The sequence below is a fragment of the Nymphaea colorata genome, chromosome 10 (genome assembly GCF_008831285.2).
Source record: "Nymphaea colorata isolate Beijing-Zhang1983 chromosome 10, ASM883128v2, whole genome shotgun sequence".
Classification (NCBI taxonomy): Eukaryota; Viridiplantae; Streptophyta; class Magnoliopsida; order Nymphaeales; family Nymphaeaceae; genus Nymphaea; species Nymphaea colorata.
This window is the reverse complement of record NC_045147.1, coordinates 5378643-5403501: the sequence shown is the minus strand read 5'-3', so window position 1 is coordinate 5403501 and position 24859 is coordinate 5378643. Positions and strand designations below refer to the sequence as shown.

The following is a 24859-nucleotide window of genomic DNA, read 5'->3' as shown; positions in this document are numbered from 1 at the left end:
GAAGGTGGGAGACACTCAGAATGAGGAAGATACCCAAAATAGAGAGAGAAAAACGTTGACACGGCTCAGGGGAATCAGGAAACGACTAGAGAGAGAGAGAGAGAGAGGTTGAAAACGAAAGGGAGAACATGAGAGAAGTGAGTGGGAGGAGCTGGCGGTAAGGAGAGAGTGCACACAGTGAGACGGAAGGGTCACAAAGGGAGAAAGCATGCAGGACCGATGGTGCAGACTGAGGGGGAATCAAGTGGGACATGGGGAGAGGGTTGTGCAGACCGAGAGAGTTTGGGTAGAGGGGAGAGTATGCGGGAGAGAACTGTTGGGAAGGAGGAGAGTGGCGAGGGAGAGAGAGCAGGTGCGAGAGAAAGAGGGCGTGGGTAGACGGACAGACAAATAGAGAGGGACAGGGATGAGAAGGAAGAGAGGACAAAGGAGAAGGAAGAGGCAGAGAGAGGTCGAGAGGGCTTACCAAAGCGCCGCCACCGCTGTCGCCCTTCCTCCACCGACCTAGCTGTCGCCGCAGCCACACCTTCCGCCTTCTTCTTCTCTGCGATGCAGTAGAGGAAGAAACAAAGAGGAAGACGAGGGAGAAGAGTTCCCTTGTGCGACGACCTTTCTTTTCACGCGTGGAGCTCGGTTCGGGTCTGTACCTGATCCGGCCCGCTAGCAAAATGTCGAGCGTTACACATTGTTAGACCGAAAAGTCGTAACAGAACTTCCAAATTGGGTCTCCACAAGAGTAATGAAGGTCTCTATGAGACTGAGCACTTCACTACGGTCTTTCAGTAAGTATTCAAAAGTATTGCGAGAACAATCATCTATAAAGGTTATGAAGTACTGAAAGCCATGACGAGAAGGAATGCCCGAAGGCCCCCACACATTGGAATGAATCAAGGCAAAACCTTCATTAGAATGAGTGGAAGATATAGGGTACGAAGCCCTTACATGTTTGGCAAACTGACATACATCACAAGATATCATATTGATATCTAAACTAGAGCACAAATAAGGAAATGACTATCTCAAAATCCCAAAAGGAAGATGTCCAAGGCGTTCATGCCAAAACAAAAACAGCTGAAGGAGGTCCTCTTTATTCTTCTTAGTTTTTCTAACCGCCGTCATGAGAGCTGTGGCAACACGCACGGGTAAGCGATATAGCCCCTCAGAAGCCAAACCAATCCCAATCCTCTTCCTTGTCACCAAATCTTGCAAAACACAATGATCAACATAAAAAATAAGTTCACAATTTAACTCTTTCGTAATCTTGCTGACTGACAAGAGATTTAAGAGAAGATGCGGAACATGTAGAGCATTATGAACTAAGAATTTGTTTAAAAGTGATAGACTCCATTTTCCAGCTACAGAGATAGAAGAACCATTGACAAGTGAAACACGTTCCTTTCCTGAGGAAAGTTTATATTCGTGAAAAAACTTAGGATTGCCAGTCATGTGGTGAGTGACACCACTGTCAACAATCTATTCTCCCATACAAGAATTACCTTTTCTTCAGAAATAGCAAGAGCATGGTTAATCTTCACATCATTTGACGCCTTGGACTGACTGATATCAATTTGACTTAGGTATGCACGGAGCTCACGAATCTGTTCAGCAGAGATAGGAATTTTCCCACCATTAGGGTTAATAGCATCAGAGACAGGCTTCTTCCCACTAGAAGACCTCTTTCGACTATTCCTTTTTCAGGATGTAGGTCCCAACAAAACTTTATGGGATGACCAGTTTTCTTGCAGTGAGTACATTTTCAGAAAAGTCTATCACAGAGATTTCCCCTTGCTGTAGAGCATAGACATCTTTCATCAGTTGATACACTCGAACAACCTTTTTCTTCTGGCCATACATTTGTTTTAAAATAATCCACATATCTCTCGCAGTCCTCTTACGAAAGATGAGGGGTTGAATATCGGAGGATACATAATTGACAATCCAAGTTTTAACTTGGTTGTCCTCAAGAAACCATGTGTCCCAGGCAGCACTAGTCTCAACAGGTTCAACCTTCCTCCCATTAACATAAGCAATTCAGCCTTGACCAGCAATCCCCATACTGATAGCAGCGGACCATTGAAAGTAATTTTTCTTGGTAAGACGAATAGTGGTAGCCTGAACAGGTATGTTTTCAGTTCTAGCAGCCCCAACCTTAGTTGGTTAGTATTAACAGTAGAGGAGGATGATTCTGCCATCCCAATGCAGTAAATTGACAGTCAAGGATCGACGAAAAAATGCTTGAGATACGCAGCAAAGAACAAACCAAAACAGTGACAGAGGTCACTTGCTGAAACGAAGATAGGGAGGCGTCACGGCAGATGGTCCACGTGACTGCAGAGAGAGTTGAGCAACGAGAGGTTCAAGGAGGGCGAAGCAGCAGGACAAGCAACTCTGAACAGACAAACAGTGTTCACAGACCCTGAGGACGCTGGCAGCTCAGACCTTGAAGAAAAGTGGTAAATCATCTGGTTTTATTAACATTCCTTGTTACACCCCAACCCTTTGACCCTCAAATAATTTTTTTTTTTAAAACATAAAACATTGAGGTGCGACGATACAACAATTTAAAAGAAAAGGAGCTATGCAAGTCAAAACAATGGGGCAAACTTTCCATTATATAATAATTTCTGTTCATACAAAAATCACATCATATTTCTCAATAATACATATGACAAAAATGCCCCAAATCACAACAATGATGTCTAACAAAAACAAGATATCAATAAGACCAAAACAAGATGCGTCGGCACCATAATAGACCCAAAACCTCTCCAGTAGGATGTGAGTAGAGCCATCTGATCAACCTGTTGCCCCGGGTCCGCCAAAACCTAAAAAAAAAAAATCAACAGAAGGCTTATCATTCGTAGTATTGCAACACCTCAGATAAATCCCTAACCCATTTAGGTAAGAGCTCAAATATGAGATATAGCAATTACGAAAGCAAATCACTATCATGTCGTGATAGGGCAGACAGTCACATGACTTGTCATGGAAGCCCCTCACACGTACCACGACATGTAAAGGCTACTCAATGACCACACATTAATTAGTCACATGCCATTCATGCCTAAACACATCATTTATAATCACTTCATTCACATACAGTTCATTCACATTCTTTTCATTTACATTAGCTTTAGTGAATTGATAGTTCATGTGGGTGCAAACACAGACACATGCATACCACGGGCAACCTACAGTCGGGAGACAACTCCAGTGGTGACTCAAAACGATATGGATCCATTCATGTTGTAGCAGTAGAGCAATCATCCATGGATGTGTGAATTCCAATGAGAGTTGTTGAGCCTTCCCTAGGACACCTAGGTTGGGAAGGCGGGAGCCCAACGGTCTAAGCATATCACATAACGATATCCTGGGCCTTGCACCGCCTGCGTTCCGAACATGCGAGACCAGTGGCGATGGCAGGACATCTCCCAAACACATTGCCACAACCCACTGACCTCTCATCTATTATTCTTTCTTATTTATCATTATAAAAGCACATACAGAATGACCGATTAGCTCATGAAGTTGGTTCGCTTCACGAGTGCACCCATACCTCCAAATGCCTCCACATGAAGGCTACACATATAGTTAACATTCTTAGCTAGCCGTGACATTACGAGTACAACTACCCTTCAATTGCATGCATTTGCATCATGCCCACGACATTGCATACGAAACATATCACAACACTTACATTAATCAAACACATCAATCACATCTTTCAAAACTTAGCCAAACCACAGAGATAGCTTGCAGCATATCAAGCATGGTTGAAGCTTGATTTACTTTTTTTTATCCACGTCAAGTATGGATCTTTGCCATAACGTTTAATCCATGATATCATAATCATAGCACCACACATGTAGACTGTTGAATTTATCTACTAGCCAAAGGAAAGACCTTTGGTTGTGCATTTCTTGGCAAAATGTGAACTTACCTCCTTGTTGAGAACTCATATCAGTATTGTTACTTGATCTTTCTTCTATTAAGCTACTTTATTAACTCTCAGTTGCTGGTGTGTTCTATACATGTTCTTAAGGCATGTGTTCTGTATATCCTTCGGGTTGGTATTACTGAGCAGATGACTGAGCCAACACAAAGAAAGTTTCTCTTCTTCCTCGGCACACAGGTAAATTCATAACAACATTTTTGTTTGAGATAAGTTCAAAGTAATTTTGAGTTTTTTTTTTTTTTTTTACATAATGCAGTTGGAATTGCCTGGAACCAGCCCTGCCATAAAGGTGGCTACACTAAGGACTTTGTCCTTCCTTTTGACAACTTTGGGAGAAGTAAGAGATAAGACTGCCCCTAGTGGTCCTACATTTAACTGCCATAACTGTATATAAGATGCAACTATTTCTTGAAGAATTTGGAGCCATCTTTATCTGCAAAACCTTTTTCTTATCTTTAAAAGTTTCTGAATTGTTTTCTCTATAAATTATCAAACCAACTATCAATTATCAGACTAACATTTGGAATTTATGCCATGAAGACATTCCTATCCTTCATGGCAAATTTATACAATACAATATGTTAGAGGAAAGATTTCACCTATGCCTGTGAGCATCCACTTATAGCGGTGAACAAAAGTATCAATGACAATTCTTTTTTGAGTTGTATTCTCTTTTTACTTGTCAATGCTGGTGAATTATGCATACCTCTATCCTAGAAAACATGATGTTGAGGCATCTTGTAGTTTTGCGGCTTTTGCCTATAAGGAATTTTGTCTACTTCTCTTGCAAGGTTCCAATGGAATCGAAGGACATTTTTGATAGAACAGTTGTTGCAGCCTTATCTCATCCATCTTTTCTGGTGAGTTTCTCTCCCTCTTTCTATAACATTTTGTAGCTTTTAACTGTCTTTATTTTTCTCCACAAGTTATTCATTCTTTTCTCAGTTATTTGAGCATGCTTGGGGAAAATTATTTGTAATTCACTAAAAAAATGCATCTCTGGCATCCTGTATGTGTGTGATTCATGCATGGATCATAGTGTTGTACATCAACTTGTGGTTATAAACAGACCATAAATCTCTCTCACTGCTCTGAATACTTGCTTAGAACAGCAATTTACTTAATAACAAAGTCTTACAAATTAGCTCATCCAAGGAGCATAACTAAATGAAAGGAATGACAGGTAACTAATAGAGGAGAGAGTGAGCTGTTGAAGTCTCCAACAGCTAGACTTTCATCAGCTGAAACATAAGCAGCTGATCCAAAAAAGGGTAAAAATAAAAAATAAGAAAAACAAGAATAAGAAATATAAAATCACACTATTATCCCTTATGAATTATAGATTTCTGACACCCCCTTCAAATGTACGGTGATATTACCGAAAGTTTGCCTAGAAGAAAGGAAAATCTAGGAGCTCCAAGCCCTTTGGTGAAGAAATCTGCCAATTGATATTCTTAGGAAATATACGGAAGTTCAATGTTCTTTCTAAGAAATTCTTCTTTTACATAGTGACATATCCATTTCAATATGTTTTTTTTTCTCTCATGGAATGTATGATTACTTGTTATGTAGATGACACTTTTGTTGTCACAACAAAGTTTAACTGGCTTCTCAATAATGATTCTCATGTCCTTGATAAGACTCTTCAACCAGATGGTATTCGCTGTAGTAATAGCTATTGCACAATATTCTGCTTCTGTAGATGATAAAGATATCTATTGTTGTTTCTTACATCTCTATGAGATTAAGGATTCATCTAGAAACACAAAAAAATCTAGTCGTAGAATGTCTCAGTAGCGTCTCCATCCCAATGTGCATTTGTATAAGCAATTAAATTTAACGAAGATGATGAAGACAAGAAAACTCCTCTGTTAATGATGAAGACAAGTTTTCTGATCTTCAATTCCATTTTCTTTTAAATAATTTTCAAACAGATTTGAAACATTCTTTCCACCAGAATCAGTTCTAAGAATTTTGATATTTGCTTGAAACTGATTAATGTTTAATTGATGGAAAACTTTGAAATTTAAGAAAACTTCATATTTATGTTTGAGAAAATAGATCCAGACATATCTAGTATAATCATGAACAAATATAATACAATAAGAATAACCACCTTTGTATATCACAAGAGCTCGACTCCACACGTCAGAACGAACAAGTTCAAAGGGTGCTTTGCTTACAAAAGTTCTTTTTCCAAATGAAAGGGACTTCATTTTTCCAAAAATGCATTCATTACACGTAAGTTTTTCATTACATAACTTTTTCAGAAAAGGTATATATGACATTTTTTCTAGGCTGGTATGCCTCAATCTTTGATGCAAAACACTAATGTCATCTTTCTTTACAGTCTTTCAAGAAAAGCTTGTTAAGTCAAGAATTCGATATAGTAGAAGTCTACTCTTCTAATTCCTTCCCCAATCATCTTCCCTGATATTTGGTAATGTGCAAAACATTTTTCTTGTGAGAAGGTAATCCGACACCCGTGATCAGCAATTTGAGATGTAGACAAAAGATTTAAAATTTAGTTTGGGAATGCATCTCACATTTGGAATTTCAAAATTTTGTTGTTTTGGTTTTGTTTTTCAATATTTCCAATGCTTTTATTTTTTAAAGAAGTCCCATCAACAGTTGAAACAAAGTAAGGAAAAGTTGTAGTTCTAGAGTTTAAAAGACATTGTTCGTGTGGAGTCATAAGAAAAGAAGATCCGAAATTCAAAAGCCAATTAAAAGTACCTTCAGCAGTGGCAGTTGTGGCTCTGATTGTTGATGAGCTTCCTTTGAAATAAGATTGAAGTGCTTCAGCAAGTTGGTCAAGTGACATGCTTCCAACCGACTTTTCTTCTTTTGTATGCTGATTTTTAGCAAAATCAGTCTTTCTGACAAACTTCCTCAATATGGGACACCTAGGTTTAATGTGTCCTGGTTCATGACAATGAAAACATATAATTTTCTTGCTTGATTCTTCATAGTTTTTTACAAAATGAGGAGGTTTATATGTTTTGACATGGTTTCTTGGCTTGAAAACTGCCAAAAGACTGTCATTTGTCTCTTTGACGTGCATGCATATGTTTTCTTCTGTTGATGGATCTTGATGTATGGGTCCGGGTCTGGACCCGATTCATTATGTCCTAGTTTGGGCATACTTATACCATTGTAAACCCTAATCTTGTGTGTTAATGAAGTTTCTAAGAGAGAGAGAGTCTGGCGGCTAGTGGGCACCAAACCTCCTTACCCGTGGTTTTTTCCCTCTAGTTGAGGGTTTTTCCACATTACATCTGTGTTCGATCTTTGGTTCTTGTGCATCTATTATTTCTACATCTTCCATAATCAATTCAGTTACAGCCTCATTTTTAATGGGTACAGTCGATCTGTGCAAGAGATAGATTCTAACAATGTCAAAGTCAGTTCTTATCCCCATAAGGAAAGCATAAAATTTGTGTTCTTGGATTTGTCTTTCCCGTAACAGAATGTCTTGAGGATCTTTGAACTTTGTGTCAAGAATAGAAAGGTGATCCCATAATTGAGAAAACTCAACATAATATTCTTTTACTCAATGTTGTAAAAGGCGTAGCGTAATGCGTATCGGTCAGGCCGACCTGTAAGTCGTATCGTAACGTACCGCAAATGTTGCATAGTGTATCGTAAAATCAATTTTTTAATTTTAAAAAATATTAAAAAATAAAAAAATAGAGAAAAATCATAAAAAATGGGAAAAAATCCGACAAAATAAACACAAAAGCCAAAAAAATCAATAAAAATGTGTTCAATATAAAAAAAATCATCATACATAAGGAACATTCATATCAACAACACATTCAAAAATAAGAAATCAGAGATTTAAAATAACATGTTAAGCATCCATCACAATTTTAAACTTGAAAATTTTATAGAATCTTAAGACATAGATTCTTAGGACTTGCAGTCTTTGCCTTGTATGACTTGGATTACATCACGATTCATAAGTTCAAAATGTATAGTTATCATCTTTCATGATTCAACGATAATCCTCGTCATCTGCATCATCATCTTCATTGATTGCTTCTATCCCTTCTGTTGAAATGTCACCAACATTCCATTGGTCTTCAGCCTCTCCTTCTTCAAAAAGCTCGGCTACTCCTTTAATTTCAGGAAATCAAGATCGTCTTCATCAAGGATTGCCCACCTACTTTTCAAGCTCTCCTCTTTTAACACCTTTGCTAGTTCCTCCTTAGAAGAAACCCTAATCAGGAATCTCCCATTGCTAACTGCTGAGAAGAGGGGGGTTCCCACCATCGTCCATTGGCTTCACAGCGAGGAGAAGAGGAACGAAAAATCAGTACCTGGCCTATGGTTTCTGCCCAGATGCTCAGATTACTGCAAAACGAAAGGGCTCTTTATGTTTGTCTAATGCCTCCTTCCTGAAACTGATGATCGGTTCTGATCCTTCCAGGTCAACCCGCGCTTCTTCCATGTCGCCGATATTTGGCTTCTGGTTCTTCTCAACTATGTTGGCCCAAGATTTCTTAGGGGAGGAGCTTCTGCCGTATCTATCTCCCTTGGACTGTCATGGTCACCACTGCCCTGTCACACGGATACGGGTACGGGTATCCTACGGATACGGGTACGGGTATCCTACGGATACGGGTACGGGTACGCGGACACGGTAATTTCAAAATTTTAGGATACGCGGACACGGCGAATATTATATTTAAAAAAATTAAAAATGATAATGAAATAAAAAAACATGAAATTTATAATAAAAAGACTAACGTCCCTCTTTCTTTGTCTGTCCTCAGAGACACAGCCAAAGAAAAACCCACTTTTATTTTAAAATATTAAAACAATTTAATTTTTAAATATATATATAAAATAATGTTGATAGAAAATGAGGTTACGGTGAGTTTGCAAACAATTTAAAATTATAACCGTTTTTGTTTAAATAACACAAAATTTAGGACCATTTTGAAATTTGTTCAAATGAAAGCTATAAAAGGCCCCTTTCGTTCGAAACCCTCATTTTCACCCTTCGTTTCTTTCTCTCTTCACTCATCCTTCTCTCCCAAATCACGACCTCCACGATCCTTCTTCTCCGGAGGCCAGCATGCCACCAGCGGCTCCAAGGCCGGCGACGTGGTAAGTATGATGCAGCTGACCGGCTGGTGACCCGCCATGGTAGCAGGAGGATGGGTGCTGAGCCATGAAATGGTGAGTTTTTTTTTATTTCGAATCTTTATTTCTTAATTTATTTGTTCTTTTCTCACTCTCTAGGTTTTCCCTCTAGGCTGTGGGTTGAGCGTTCTGGTGGAGGGAGACAAAATCCGGTGGATGAGATGGAATGCACTTCAAAATAAAACAGAAGACGTAAAAAAAATCGAGGTTAAAACGGATTATAAAAGTGGTTCGGATCGGGTCTGACCCAGACCCGATCCAAAACGTATCCGGCCGTATCGCCGTGTCGGGATTCCCGTGTCGGCGTGTCGACACCGGTACTCAACCCAATCTGCCGTATCCGTGTGACGTAGCCACTGCCTGATCGGCTGCCGCACGACCCGCATTACAGTCCTCTTTTGCTACTATTACCATAGTTGGTCGACACTGAAGGCGAGAGAGAGGACAAAATGATTTGGACCTTTTAAACCTTTAAATTTTCTTTTAGTGGTATACAACTTTTCTTTATATTATAAAAAGACCTTAAATTCCAAAAAACTGATGGGCTAAAACCTAAAGTTTCATTTTGATGTAAAGAGAACATAACCATTCCAAAAAATGTAAACCATGTTCCATTGTTTCTTCACCATCCTTAGACCAAAAATGTTTATATATGTATTTGTGTGTGTGTCAACCAGGCCACAGAAAACCTACGTTTCACGGGTGTGAAGTCTTCAAGAAAAGCAGCACAAGTACTCAGGCAATCAGCTGTAAGCCTGTAACAGAAACCCCACTGCTGATGAAAAGCAGAATATATTCGAAGAGAAGAAGGCTTATACAAACTGGCACTCAAGACCCTAATTTAGAATGGAAGTTATCTCCCTTATTTGTAAACAGTAAGGAAGAAAAAAAGGAAACTAGCTGTGGAGCTAGCTCAAATGGCCACAAAACTAGCTGTTGGATGCAGCCATTGGATAGCTCACTCATCTATGTGCTAAAATAGAAGTACAAAATTACAAATAAAAATAAAAGAAATTACACAGAAGAAAAAAAAAACGAGAAAAAACCTAATGAACACATGTATACATATATGATGTTTTTAGCTACACTCTAGAAGAACATGTAATGCTTTAACTGTTCTTGGCCATTTAGATTACACGTGCAACATGATATGATATTTTGTGTCTGTGAGAGAGAGTATATATATATATATATATAGCTGGTCCATCCAAACAAATCACAATGATTTTGGAAGTAGCAAATATAACTTAAGGTCTTATAGACTTGTTGTTTTTCACCGAGAGTCATGATGTAATTGACAGTTTCTTTGTCTTAAATACTCTAAATCTGTCTTCTTGTTGAGAGTGGTGTTTCTTACATTTGTCTATGAAGGTGCGTGTGGAAGCTGCTTTAGCATTACGTGCCATAGCAGAAATCGATTCTACTTGTGCAGGGAACTTAATTTCTTGTGGTGTGACAACATTACATGCTTTAAGGGAGAGTGCTTCCTTTGAAAAGGTTAGTTGTCTGCTTTGTAGATAGATAATTTTATCTTCTAATGTTCCAATTGTAATTTTTAATGACTTAACTGAAAATCAATTCTAACAATGCATCTTGTGAACCAGAGCATAAACAATTGAAAAAGATAGGTACGCTGTCTTAAATTAAAAACTACAGTTCCCTCAGAATAAAAAATTGCACTTCCCTCAAACTTGAAGGAATAAAAAAAATAGATATTCATATACAAAGAAGGGTACATCTGGCATTCACATACTAGAATATGGGATACAGATCATTTATTTACAGAGAGAACGTAAGGAAGAGAGAAGGAGGATCTCTTGGACCAGTTCAGATGGCTATCAGACTAGCCATTGGAACTAGCCAACAGCTAGTTCAGCAGCATCTGACTGCAGTTTAACGGCGCAGAAAAATAAATACAAAAATATGAATAATAAATGTCCGGTTTGGTGATGAATAATGATACATAAAAATAAACATATGTGCAAGTAGCATATATATAGATATATGCAAATCAAATATAATCACTATATATATATGCAAGGATTTTATATATGCATAAAAAACATGCATGCACACACACACACACAAACGCAAGTGCTTAAAATCTAAGATCTTCTCTAAAACTTATGGTGACAACACTTTGAATTTTCCAATGAGAAACTAAAATATGTCGGATGCAAGAGCGTTGGTGAAGAAGGCATGGAAGTTGACATTGTGAAGGATTGAAGGACAACCCAATGTTTTTTTGGATGATACTTTTTGAACAAAATGGCAGCCCGTTTCGACATGCTTGGTTCTTTCAAGAAAAATCTGGCTGGCCATGTAGATTGCACTCTTGTTATCGCAATATAGAGTTTTGCAACATCTTGATAAGAATCCCATATCTGGAAGCCTCATCGACTGTATAATGTCCATGTAAGTGACCATAGCACAATATTCGGCTTCTACTTTGGATAAGGATGTATGTCCAGGATATTAGAGAATCATTTAAGGAAATTCAAAAGGAAGTGGTGGAGTGCCTATTGTTAGAATCCGACCCCAATTTGCATTAGTATAAGCAATCATATTTAAGTAGGAAGATGATAATAAATAGCCATTTGCTAATCATGTTTTTGACATATTTGGTAATCCTCATCATTGCTCCTGTGGACACAAGGGTGGGACCCTGTTGGAACTAGCTTACAACATGGACTGCATGTGAAATGTCCGGTTTGGTGATGGACAAATATGTTAAGACTTCAATTAGTTCACAATATTGTGTGGGATTTTCTAAAATTTTTTAATCATCAATCTTAACCTTTACTCTTAGTGCCTTAAGAGTATTAACTACCTTGTAGTGATGCCTGCTGACTTGCTTATAATGTCATTCGCAAACTTAATTTGTCAGAGTAAGTATTCCCTTTCCTTGTAGGAAACTTGATTGCCAAGAAAGTAAGTTACATAGCCTAAGTTAGTCCATTGAAATTATTTCTTTAGAAAGCCTTTTATTTTTCTAATTTTTAATTCATCGCTGCCAATGATTATCATATCATCAACATAGAGTAGTAAGATAAACATGCAAAAGAGGGTTTTTTATTTTATTTTTGACAAACATAGTAGTGTTAGAATGTGTCATGCTCCTACGGATGCTCACTTGAAGGCTGTTGATAGGATCTTGTGCTACTTGAAGAGAAATCCTAGCAAGATGCTCCTATATGTAAAACAAGGGCCTATCCGTGTCTCGTGTCTGGATCCACGTGTCCACGTGTCAACACAGGTACGTGGGCGGTTTAGCCGTGTCCGTGTGTCATAGCCTTTTACCAAGTTGTATGAAATCCCATGATTATGAGCAGGAACTGATGGTTCTGCTGGACCATGACTTGAGCTTCATATTTTGTGAGCATTTTGCTAGATTAGTTCATAGTCCTAAATTTAAGATACTTTCCTATCAGCCCAATTACGAAGGTGTGCTAGCAACTTGAACATGGTGGTGTTCTGTAACCCAATCTCCACAATAAGCAGAACTTTTATTAATGTAAACTATCTAGATGTAGAAAAGTTTCCATTTTCCAGTAGTGTTGTGTAACCAAATCTCCACAGTAAGTAGAAATTTTGTTCATTTATGGTACCAATATATTGAAATATTTCAACTTTCAGGTCGTGCACATTCCATTGCTTTCAATCTTTTCATGGGTTTTGCTACAAAAAGTTGGAAAAGAATGTATCGTTAGGCCTAAAGTTTTGCTTTGACTGATTTTTGTCTCACTTCTGTTATTGATTAATTCTTTTTTGATAATGATGAATATCAAATCTGAACTGTAAAACTATTATTGTGTCCTCTGAGTGACCGGTATACTCGTCCCAAGGCATTTCCTCATATCTTGCCATTCTTGTCTCTTGATTGGAAAATGCAGCCCTTTGCACTCTGGCCCATAGTGGTAGCACTTATTTTAAAAAAATGTTAGTATTGAATTGTTTGCAGGGGGATCGACTGAAAGTTGAACTGGACTCTTTGCATGGACAAGCAGCAGTTCTAGCTGCTCTTCTATCCATCTCCCCTGTGTTGCTTCTTGGTTGTCCTGCAAGGCAAGATTACATCTTCAGATTTGTTCTTTCATTTTGTACTATGAATCACTAGGAAAAATACTTGCAATTTTCATGTTATGACATTTGTTATTCTGTTCAGCATTGTATTGCAGTAAGCCACTAACACTTTTATGAATAAAAGTATATTGTTCAAAAATCATGCAAAATTTTGCACATCTGCCAGTTGCTTAGTCGTTACTCTAAAACAAATTTATGTGACATTTTCTTGGCGAAGGCTCACAAAAGTATAGTTTGATTGAATTGGTCATACATACGTATATGTGTGTGTGTCGCATCATCACATGTGTCGTGTACGGGTATTATATGGCAAGTTATTTCTTGTATATAATACGGCAAAATTATATATCTCAAAAAATCTTGGGAAATTATTTAATAAATTAAAAATCCTAAAAATTTATGTAAAAATAAAATAAATAAAAAAATTAATAATAAGACATTGAAAAATGATTAGCTAAAACCATAAACATGATATGATGTGGGTGAAAAATAGTCCATTAAAAGCAAATAATAGCCATATGTAGGACTAAGTCATTCGCCTCGGATTCGCCTTCGACTCAGCTCCAACTGAGTCCAGTGCGGTTAGACGTACAAGTCTAAGTTTGTCCATTTTTCGACACGCTCGTGCGGGTGCGGGTTCGGATTCGCCTCCGACACTGCTCCAGCTGAGTCTAGTGCAGTCTAGTGTTGTACGTACGTATCATCGCGTTTCAAAAATGTGATACGATACACTACCTGTATCATACAGTTACAATACGGGCACCATATTGTACGATACAGTTATGATACCGTTATGATACGTTACGATACGTAACGATACAGTTATGATACGTTACGATACAGTTACGATATGTTAATTTTTACTAATTTTTTAGAATTTTTTCTGATTATTTTTTTTTAATATGATACAGTTACAATACGTTACTATATTTTATGATACAGTGTATCTTAATGCCAGATCGATACAGCTTACTGTGCACTTTTTACAACATCGGTGCGTGCAGCCGCGTGGGTCTAAGTTTGTCTTTTTTTCGACATGCACCCAACTCATGTTGTCACACCCCAACCTTTTTGACCCTCAACCACAAATTTTTTTTCTAACATAAATTATTGAAGTGTGACCACACAACAAATCAAAAAGAGGGAGCTATGCCATTCAAAACAATGGGGCGAACTTTCATTTATATAACAATTTTGATTTATACAAAATTACATCTATGTGTATGACAAAAATGCTTCAAACCATATAATTGATGTCTAACAAAAACAAGACATCAAATACAATCAAAATAAGATGCGTCGACACTACAAAAGACCTAAAATCTCCCCAATAGGACGTGAGTGAAGCCATCTACTCAACCTGTTGTCCCTGGTCCACCAAAACCTGAAAAATGAAACAACAGAAGGCTTAGCCTTCGCAGTATGGCAACAAGTCAGAACAATTCCAAACCCTCTTAGGTAGGGCTCAAATATGAGAACAATCATAAAACAATCTATCATTATGTCGTGTCAGGGCATAACCACATCATTTGCCAAGAAGACCCCTAACATAGACCACGACATGTAAAGGCCACTCAATGACTATAGTAACATGTTTTCAATTCACATGCAAGACACGAGTAAACATGTCATTTCATTCATATCATTCACATGCACATCAATCATATACATTTCATTCATATACTTTTCATTTCATTAACTTCAGTGAATTGATAGTTCCTGTGGGTGCAAACACAGGCACGTGCACACCGCGGGCGGCCTACAGCCGAGAGACAACCCCCGTGGTGGCCCAGAACAGTATGAATCCATTCACCCGCTACAGCCGTAGAGCACTCATCCATGGATGTGTGAATTCCAAGGAGAGATACTCAGCCTTCCCTAGGACACTCAGGTTGGGAAGGCGGGAGCCCAACACTCGAAGCACAACACACAACAGTACCCTGGGGCCTTGCACCGCCTGCGCTTCGAACAGGCGAGACCAGTGGCGAAAGCGGGACCTCACTGCTATGAGGGGAAAGATGCGTCCCCAAGCTGCAAATTGACCAAAAAGCCACGATAGAGTCAAAATCGACGAAAATGGGCCTCAAGAGAGGGGTTCGGCTGAGAGGGATTGGTTCGATTGGGTGAGGCAGGGAACAACGAGGGAGAGGGAAGCTGGAAATGGGAGAGAGCACGAGAGGTGTGAGTGGGAGGAGGCTGATGGTAAGGAGAGGGAGTGCAGTGAGAGAAAAGAGAGCAGGAGAGAATGCAGAGAAAGAGGACGTGAAGAGGGGAGTGCAACAGAGATAGAGCGTGCAAGGATGCATGGGAGGAAGAGGGAGAGAATACGAGGAGAAAGAGAGAACGCTGCAGAGAGGGGAGGATGCGCATGAGGGGCAGGGAGGGGAGAGGTAGATGGAGAGGGCGAGAGAGCTTACCAATGAGCTGCCGCAGTCGACGCCGCCGGTTCAGCCACCTCCACTCCCACGCCGTCCGCCCACTTCTTGCTGCGGTCGTAGCAGATGAAAAGTCGAAGAAGGAGAAGAAGAAGACGCTGAAGAAGGCGAGGGAGAAAAGCTCCCTCGCGCGACGGGCTCCCTTCCACGAGTGGAGCTCGGGTCTGGATGTGGACCCGATCCGACCCGACCAGCTCAAATAAGAAACGTTACACATGTCAACAGCGAGTTGATGCGGTCAGCATGCGTCAAGGTCAATCCTGTCCTTTTTTTCACTTACGTTTGAAGTTTCTAAAAGCTCACCCATTTAGGGCTTAACCATTTCACGCGTCGGCTGTGAGCACATCCCTCCTCTGTCTCCGACTTTCGAGTGTCCTACCTCCGGCGATCTGCCGATTTTTCCAGCGGTGAGCGCTTCTTCACTCAATGCGACCTCAAGCATTTGACGAAGGCTGGCTTGCGTGGTGGTGAGCATTAATTAGTGTCAGCAACCTAGATCAGTGATTTCGACTTTGGGTAACTGGGTTTTGTGTTCTACAAATCTTTCATTTTTTTTTGTTTCTTACAAATGTTTTCATGCTTAATATTGTGTGTGTGTGTGTGTGTGTTTTTAACGTGTTGGCCTATTTCCTACTGATTTGCTCCAATTTGTGCATTCTGGTTTGCGTTTTTCACTTTTTCCTTCTTGTTATTTGTTTTTCATTAAGTTATTTTATCTATGTTTGCTTCTTTATTTCGTTAAGTTGTTATAATGTTATTTGTTAATCCATTTCAGTATTTCTCTTCTGTTCGAGCCATGCTTTTTCTGTTGCAGAATGCTGTTATGTCAGTTTTTAGTTACTTCCACATAACTTTTTTGTGTTATAGTTTTATTTTTTAATTTTACCGAATGCCTATGTCACATAGGTACGGGTAGGGGTAGAGACCATTTTTAAAAAACTTGGGTGCGGGGGTACGTCCGTACACACACACGCGCACATATACATATATATGTCAAAAAATTACAAACAGAATAACATATTCATAAATCATAATCCAAAATTTATAGATACTATCATACTACTAAACACAGTATGTGGGATAACATGATTGAAAAAATTCAAAACATATATCAGCTTTCTTGATTCTTCTCAGTCGAATCATCAAGATTAGAAGGAACAATAGGTTCTGTAAGGTCCATATTAAGAGCTTGCAAATCATGTTCTCCTTCAAGTGCCACGTCAATGTCCTTTGGATTAACATCCCAATACTTGGATGATCCTGAACTGCAATTTGCAACAAAATCAAAATATGACCTAAGTTAGTATTAACTTTAAACAACCAACATAATATACATATGTATACATATCAAAGATACAAAAAGAAAGAAATACCTGTAATCAGCAGAAGTACGTGAAAGTAAGCGTAGGTTGGAGTGGACATAAACTAAATCTTCTGCTCGCTTATTAGTTAGCTTATTTCTCTTGATGTTGTGAATTTGAGAATAAGTGCTCCAATTTCTTTCACAACATGAAGAGGTTGCAGGTTGAGATAATAACTTCAATGCAAGTTGTTGGAGATTTGGTGTCGATGCTCAAAAACATAACCACCAATTAACAGGATGTTCTTCATGTCTTGTTATTGTAGCTTGTATTGAATAATTTCTTCCACCAGAAAAGCTCGCAAACTCATTATTTATTATCTTCAACCGATGAGAGTCAGAATATAGTCTTTCCAAACATATCTGCCTATTTTTTGATATTTCTGTATCTCGATTAGGAGGAACACGACCAGTACCTCCTGCCAACCATGTTTGTCCATAATATTTGGGATTTAAGGAGTGTGCCATACCAATGTTATCCGTATCGTACGATACGGACGCGTATCGTACGATACGTATTGTCCGTATCAACATAAACGATACGATACGAGTTATACGCACGATACGCATGCGTATCGCACGCGTATCGCCCGTATCGTGCGATACGGGCACCGTATCGTACGATACGGGGTTAAAATGATAAAGGGGCACGACAACCCCTTTTTTGCGTCTTCTTTTTAAAACCTATGCTCCTCTCTCTCTCTTCTATTGTTTCTAAACACTGCAAGAGGCGTGGGAGGGAGAGATTTTCTCCATTTGCATCAAGATTTGCCGGTGAAGAAGTTTTATTTCTTGTTGTGGGGAGTCTCGGGACGGTGGGCAGCTTGGAGAAAGAGGGTTTTTTGGTTTCTAACACCAAGAAGGTAAGAAGTAACTCATTTTTGTCGTTGAATCATTCATTTCTCTTATTTCCTGCATTTATTTGTATGTTTTTACATGTTTTGTGAAGATATAATGTCGGATCCTGCATGGCAGTGGTGTACAAGGGTGAGTCCTAAAGATAGGTTAAGAGTTAAGTGCAATTATTGTAAGCAAATCATATCAGGAGGGATCTCTCGCTTTAAAAACCATATAGCTGGTACACACAACGATGTGGCTGCTTGCAATAACTCCCAAGAGAACCCATTGCCAGCGTATGTAAAGCACCAGTGTATGGAGCTTCTTAATGCAGTGAAAGCAAATAGGATTGAAAAAGAAATGCAAGATGCAGAGAAAGGATATGGGGACCCACATGCACAGGAAGAAAGTGAAGGTGAAGACGTTGAGCTTGAGCTTGAAGAAGAACATGTTGGTGTCAGTTTGGGAACAACTAAAGGGAAAGACATTATGCATACAGGTGGTTCTTCAACTACAACAAAAAAAAAGAAGAGGTGCAAGTACAAGTTTACAAGGACGTGGTAGGAGTGGGGGTCGTACTGGTGTTGGTAGAGTACCTACTATGAAGTCAAGTAATATGTCTGGTTCGATCAACAATTTTTTTTCCAATTATACTGTTGTTGGTGCTTAGCCTGAGATTCCTACAGCCATGTGTTCAAAAGATATTGTTGAAGCAGCAGATGAAACCATAGGAAGGTGGTTCTATGACACATCCATTTCCTTCAATGCAGCAAACTCTTTTCATTTTCAGGCTATAGCAGATGCGATTGCTACTGTAGGCCGAGGGTATACAATGCCCTCTTTTCATAAATTGCCAGGTAAAATTCTCAACAATGTAGTTAGAGATGTCAAGGCATATTGTGATGAACTGAAATTGAGCTGGAAAGCTACAGGATGCAGTGTAATGGCAGATGGGTGGATAGACATCAAGAACAGAACATTGGTAAACTTCCTTGTATATTGCCCCCTTGGTACTATGTTCTTAAAATCTGTTGATTTGTCTGATACTCCTAAGACTGCTGATGTTTTGTTTGAGCTTTTTGATAAAGTTATACAAGAAGTTGGGCCTCAAAATGTCGTGCAATTTATCACTGATAATGCAACAAATTATAAAGCTGCAGGTGAAATGTTAGCAGCACGATATAGGACATTTTATTGGAGTCCATGTGCTGCTCACTGTGTAAATCTTATGCTTCAGGATCTTGGTGAAAGAGATGATATGAAGTTGACAGTTCAAAGATGCCAAGAAATCACAATGTTTATTTATAATCATGCTTATGTCTTGAATTTGATGAGGACATTCACAAATCGGGTTGAATTGATTCGACATGCACAAACACGGTTTGCTACAAATGTTTTGACTGTGCAGGGTATAGTCAAGCGAAGAACTCCTCTCAGGCAGATGTTTTCAAGTGATGATTGAGTTGCATATCCACATGCCTATAAAAGAAAGGCTATGACAGTTGTGGATACCATCTTCGATGCTGACTTTTGGGAATCATGTGTGCACTTATTGAAGATTTGTGTACCTCTAGTGAAAGTCCTCAGATTAGTTGATAGTGAAGATAGACCATCTATTGGATATTTATACGTGTCTATGGACAGACCCAAGGAGGCCATTAGAGATAATATGAAGGGAAAAAAGAAGTTGTACATGCCTATATGGAAGATTATAGATGAAAGGTGGTATGGACAACTTCATCGTCCACTTCATGCAGCAGCCTACTACCTAAATCCTGCTATTAGATATCTTCCCACTTTTAAGAAGGACAGAGAGGTCGAGTATGGCATGTTGGATTGTGTTGAGGTATTAGTAAATGATTATAAAGAACAAGACGCTATCCATATGTCGATCAACAAATATGATACGGCTTCTGGTAGCATGGGGAGAGACACAACAATTCGATGCAGGTCAACTATGCGTCCAGGTATTAGAAAAAGAGACTTTATACTTTTTGGTTTATTTTATTTGTTGTTTAGCTTCTACCTTCTCATATATTTATTCTATCTCATTTTTACTTTCCATCTGTTATTAGATTTGTGGTGGGAAAGGTTTGGGCCTGATTGCCTAGAATTAAGGAAGCTTGCAATCAGAATCCTCAGCAAAATATGTAGTGCAACTGGATGTGAAAGAAATTGGAGTGTATTTCAGCACATCCACAGTAAGAAGAGGAATAGGTTGGAACATAAAAGGTTGAATGACCTTGTTTACGTTCGTTATAATATGAAGTTGAGACAAAGGTAAACATTTGTTATGCAAAATAGCAAATTCTAATATATATTTTAATTTCTAACATTTTGTTAATTTCTTCTCTTGTTAGGCAATTAGAAACAACATCTACAAGGAAGCATCACACTCAATATGATCCTATCAACATTGACCATTTTGATATATTAGATTCTTGGGTTGAAGAAGAACAATCTGTAATACTTGATGACCTTGAGGACGATCTTGATTTTTTGAACCTTGAAGGAGTAGCAGAGATTATTGAAGGAGAGGCTGGAGAGCAATGGAATGTTGGTGACATTCCATTTCCAATAGAGGGGATAGAAGAAAAAAGGGAAGTGAGACATTAAAATGAGGGTTTCGAAAATTTTAACGTTAAAATGGTTTAAAAAGTTAAAATGTAAAAATCGTTAACATTAAAATTGGACAAATTTGGACTTAGTCAACATTGACCGAGTTTGAAAAAGTAAAAAATGACCTTGGGTGCGTTGACTGCACCCGGTACGGTCAACGCAGTACCCTGCCGTACCCAGGGCCGTACCCGTACCCGTGTCGTACCCGTACCGTGCGGGTACTCCTCCGTGTGACAAAGATTGTGCCATACAATGCAAAGGGTTATTGCTTCTGTTCTATCTTCTTACTAAAATTTTATGCACATGATCGAAAAACTCAGAATCATCAAGTGCAACATTTTTCTTCTCATGTCTAAAAATGATGTTTTGAATTTTTTCAATCATGTTATCCCACATATCATAAACTCTATGAAACATGTCTCAGCATTTGCCAAATAGGCTTTGTAAACTGTAGAAAATATGCAACTTTATCCCACCATTCATCATCTAAAATACATTTTTTAATTTCTTGAGCCTTCACGTCATCACTCCGATAAAACTCCCAATCATTGTCAGTCACCATAAGTGTTCATGCATGTTTCACTTGCTTTATTCTTTTTATCATTACAATAATCGATGCAAAACGAGTCTCTGCTACCATCAATATTTTCAAATCAGAATGCCTATTAAATATAACAAGAGCATTGTTGTGGTTTGCAACAAAATTTCTGATGTTTTTGACATCATGCTCAAGCTCCACAATCCATGAACACAACAAACCGGCATTTGGATCATCTTTTGATGAGTTGCAAATACTTAGATTTATATTGTGTGCCACACACAAGGAGTCCAAAATATGTGACTATACTTGGGATCACTTGCCAAATTCATTCCTATTTGTTGGCAAACTGGAGCATTATCAGCAATAATTTGCACAACACTATCTTCACCCACTTCTTTGATGACTTTTATAAATAGCCCTTTTAAATACTCAACATCTTTATACTCCCCAGATGCATCAACGCATTTCAAGAAGATTGGTCCATCAAGCGAATAAACAATAAAATTTATCAGTGGCCATCTTTGTATATCAGTCCACCCGTTAGAAACAATGGATACTCCATATCGTATCCATGAAAATTTCTTCTCTAATAATTTTTCGATATTTGCCTTCTCTTCTGCAAGAATTACTGTTCTCAACTTCTCTGAACTCGAGGGTATATAACCACTTAAACTGCAATTAGCAAAACCTGTAACAACATCTTTTCAATAAGGACTTCTGGCTACATTAAAAGGAAGTGAACTTGCAAAAGAGAACCTTCCGATCCTTCTATCCATCTGTGCCCTTCCCATATTATTGAATGCTTGTGCTAATGTTTTTCTTTTTTTTGAACCATCTTTTTCTTCTTCAATAGCATAAAGAGGAACAAATACACTTGACTTGGCTGAAGATTTCTTCGTCTTAGCTGCATCGTGTTCTTTTTTGAATATCTTAATCTCCTATTTGGTAACTTTTGGGCGTGGTCTAATTCTATGGCCTGAGATATGCAAGAAATGTGCCTTGCAACGTGTATAAGAGCCAGTGATCGTCATATTACATAGTTTGCAAGAAAAAATTACATTCCCACCACCACCTAGTCCTTTTCCTAGTTTTTTCACATAGCGCCAAAGAGGCTGAGATGGATTATCCTTCTCTACTGCAGCAGTATTAACACTACTACTGCTGCTTGCTACATTTCCACTTCCACTTGTAGGCATTGTTTCTTTTTCTTTATCAGCCATTACAACTTATATGAGAAGCACTTAGCAAGAGCTGCAAGACAGAAGTCACAGAACCAAAGCCATATAAGAATCTTGAATATGGAGATAGAAGGATCCCCACTTGAAAACAAGACATGATAGAAGGATCCCCTTTCCCTCCAACACAAAATAAGAACCCACTCGAAAAACAAATTGAAATCAACACATTTCTGACAACAAGACACGATTTGTATCCAAAAACTAAGCGCAAATTTACTGCTCAACTGAGGCCAAAGAAAATCATGCGTGTACAAAAGCAGAAGCACAAACAAAAGAACAACATAGACTTTTACATAACAAGACAAAGGAGCCAGCGAAGCAAAAAAACGAACCCCAACACTATGAAGCAAGAATGAAGAAAAAAGAGGGAACAAAAAAAAGGCGAACAAAAAAGAGGGAACAGAAAAAAGAGACAAACAAAAAAGAGTGAGCAAAGCTATATCAGTATCGTATCAAGGGAAAAAAGAGAGAGCATCGTTCCTCGCCGGTGAAAAGCACCGTCTGCCGGCACCGGAGACGATGGAAGGCTCAACCCATCGACAGAAATTGAGAAAATGAGGAAAAAAAGCAAATACCGTTGCCGTTCGCCACCTTCTGTTGCTGGAGATCGTTTGCCGTCGCTGCCTGTCGTCGCCGTTCGTCGCCGGTCGCCGCCGGTCGCCGCCCCTGCCTTCGCCGCTCGTCATGTGTGGTCGTCGGTGAGTGAAGACGAAGAAACGAAAGCAAATGAAACGAAAAACTGTTTTAGGGTTTCGAAAAATTTAACATTAAAATGGTTTAAAACGTTAAAATGTAGAAAATGTTAACATTAAAATCGGACAACTTTAGACTCGGTCAACTTTGACCGAGTCTAAAAAAGGTCGAAAATGACCTTGGGTACATTGACCGCACCCGGTGATGTCAACGCAGCACCCTTGCTGCACCCAGGGGCGTACCCGTACTAGTACCGGTGTCGTACCGGTACCATGCGGGTACTCCTACTCCTCCTTAGGAGTACCCGTGTGACAAAGCCTATAAGTTGTAACTTATAAAACATTGTCAGTTTGTCACTTATTTTTATGATTATATTTATGTATTATTTATAGAGTGTATGTATATAATATATATATCTGCACCTGCCACTGAATTTTTTTTGGGATTTGCTGCATCCCGCACCCGCACCTGCAACCACACCCTGCACTCAGGTGACATAGTTATAGGTATAATAAAACTAGTGAATAATATAATCATAAAAATATGTCAAATACTCAAAATGCAGCCATGCATCATCTTATCCTTTTCCAATCTACCTGGTTTCCCACATGTGCAGACAGAACGGCTGCTAGATAATTCTTGCAGCAAGAATGAGAGATTGATAATTGTAAAACAAGAACTAAAACCGGCACTCGATTGTAGGGTTTACGAAATAATAAATTTGGTTGGTCCCCATGCTAGATCCCATTCACCCTGCTGCATGATATGAAGGCTGAGTTAATGCTGTGGGTTAGGGTTTCGTAGGAGCAGCTGGGATCTCTCTCCCTCTTTCTTGATTGCATCTAATTTTCTGTAAACCATCTCTCTCTCCTCTTTATTACATAATTAATCTTCATTAATATATGCTCCTTTCAGCACTCTCTCTTCTTTATTATGTTTAATCTTCTGGTTAATCACCTCTCTCTCAAGATAGAAACTCACGGTTGGCTGAACACTTAAAAAAAAAGAAAAGCGCAAAAAAACGTGACTTTTTCGCCTTTTTTATTTTCCGACTTCTTTTTCCAAAAGACGCATTTTATTGATGATTTATATGGCTGAGTTATATTTAATGTATTTATCGTTGTCTTTTCAAATAAAACGCGATATTTGTGACAGTGGCTGTGTCTGTATATATATATATATATATATATATATATATATATATATATATATATTATATGTGTACACATCGTTCAAATCAACAAACTCAACCACAGAAAACAAGAAGATTTGATGTTATTTCATTCTGCACAAGAGTACATCAGCCGGATGTTCTTCAGCTCAAAGAAAAGAACAACTACAATGAAGGACAAAGCCCTAACTTAAGATACCACTAAATACAGTAAAGTACAAGACTGGCTTCACTTACAAAGGCTAAAACTAGGGCTGGGCGCCGGGCCGGGCTGCCACCGGCTACGGGCCTTAAATTTTTTGTGTCGGGTTTTAATCCATTGTGCCCGGCCCGGCCCGCCATAATAACAGGCCAGGTCCGGGTTCAAAAAACGGCCCGTTGGGACCCGTTCCGCCCGTTACATTTCGACAACTTAGGATTTTTGTTTGGAGGGTGAGAAGAGAACGTTGAGAGGGAGAGGGAAAGCAGGTAAGTGCCTCGCCGCCTCCTTCCTTCCCCTCAGTTCCTCTTCTTCCTCTTCGTTTCCGCCTTCTTCCTTCAAACTCAAAGAGAAAGAGAAATAGAAAGAGGGAAAGCTGTAAGTGCTGCGCCGCCTCCTTCCTTCCCCTCAGTTCCTCTTCTTCCTCAACTTCTTCTTCCTCTTCGTTTCCGCCTCCTCCCTTCTCTGTTTGTTCTTCTCTCTCATCAAACTCAAAACACTTGAGAGGAAGGGAGGGAGCCCTCCAGTATCGGGCTCTCCACGGCCCACGGGTTGGATCCGGACCAGACGGCCGGAC

At 39.0% G+C, this 24859-nt stretch overlaps 1 protein-coding gene across 2 annotated transcripts in view; it reads left to right on the top strand.

Annotated features, from left to right (window-relative positions):
* Window positions 1–24859, top strand: part of LOC116261929 (protein SWEETIE) — a 132427-nt gene that overhangs the window by 11842 nt on the left and 95726 nt on the right. For both annotated transcript variants that reach the window (XM_031640879.2, XM_031640880.2), the window contains exons 9-13: window positions 4043–4132; window positions 4212–4292; window positions 4747–4815; window positions 10478–10603; window positions 13068–13171. In XM_031640879.2, the coding sequence (XP_031496739.1) occupies window positions 4043–4132; window positions 4212–4292; window positions 4747–4815; window positions 10478–10603; window positions 13068–13171 (470 nt within the window). The remainder of the gene's footprint in view (window positions 1–4042; window positions 4133–4211; window positions 4293–4746; window positions 4816–10477; window positions 10604–13067; window positions 13172–24859) is intronic.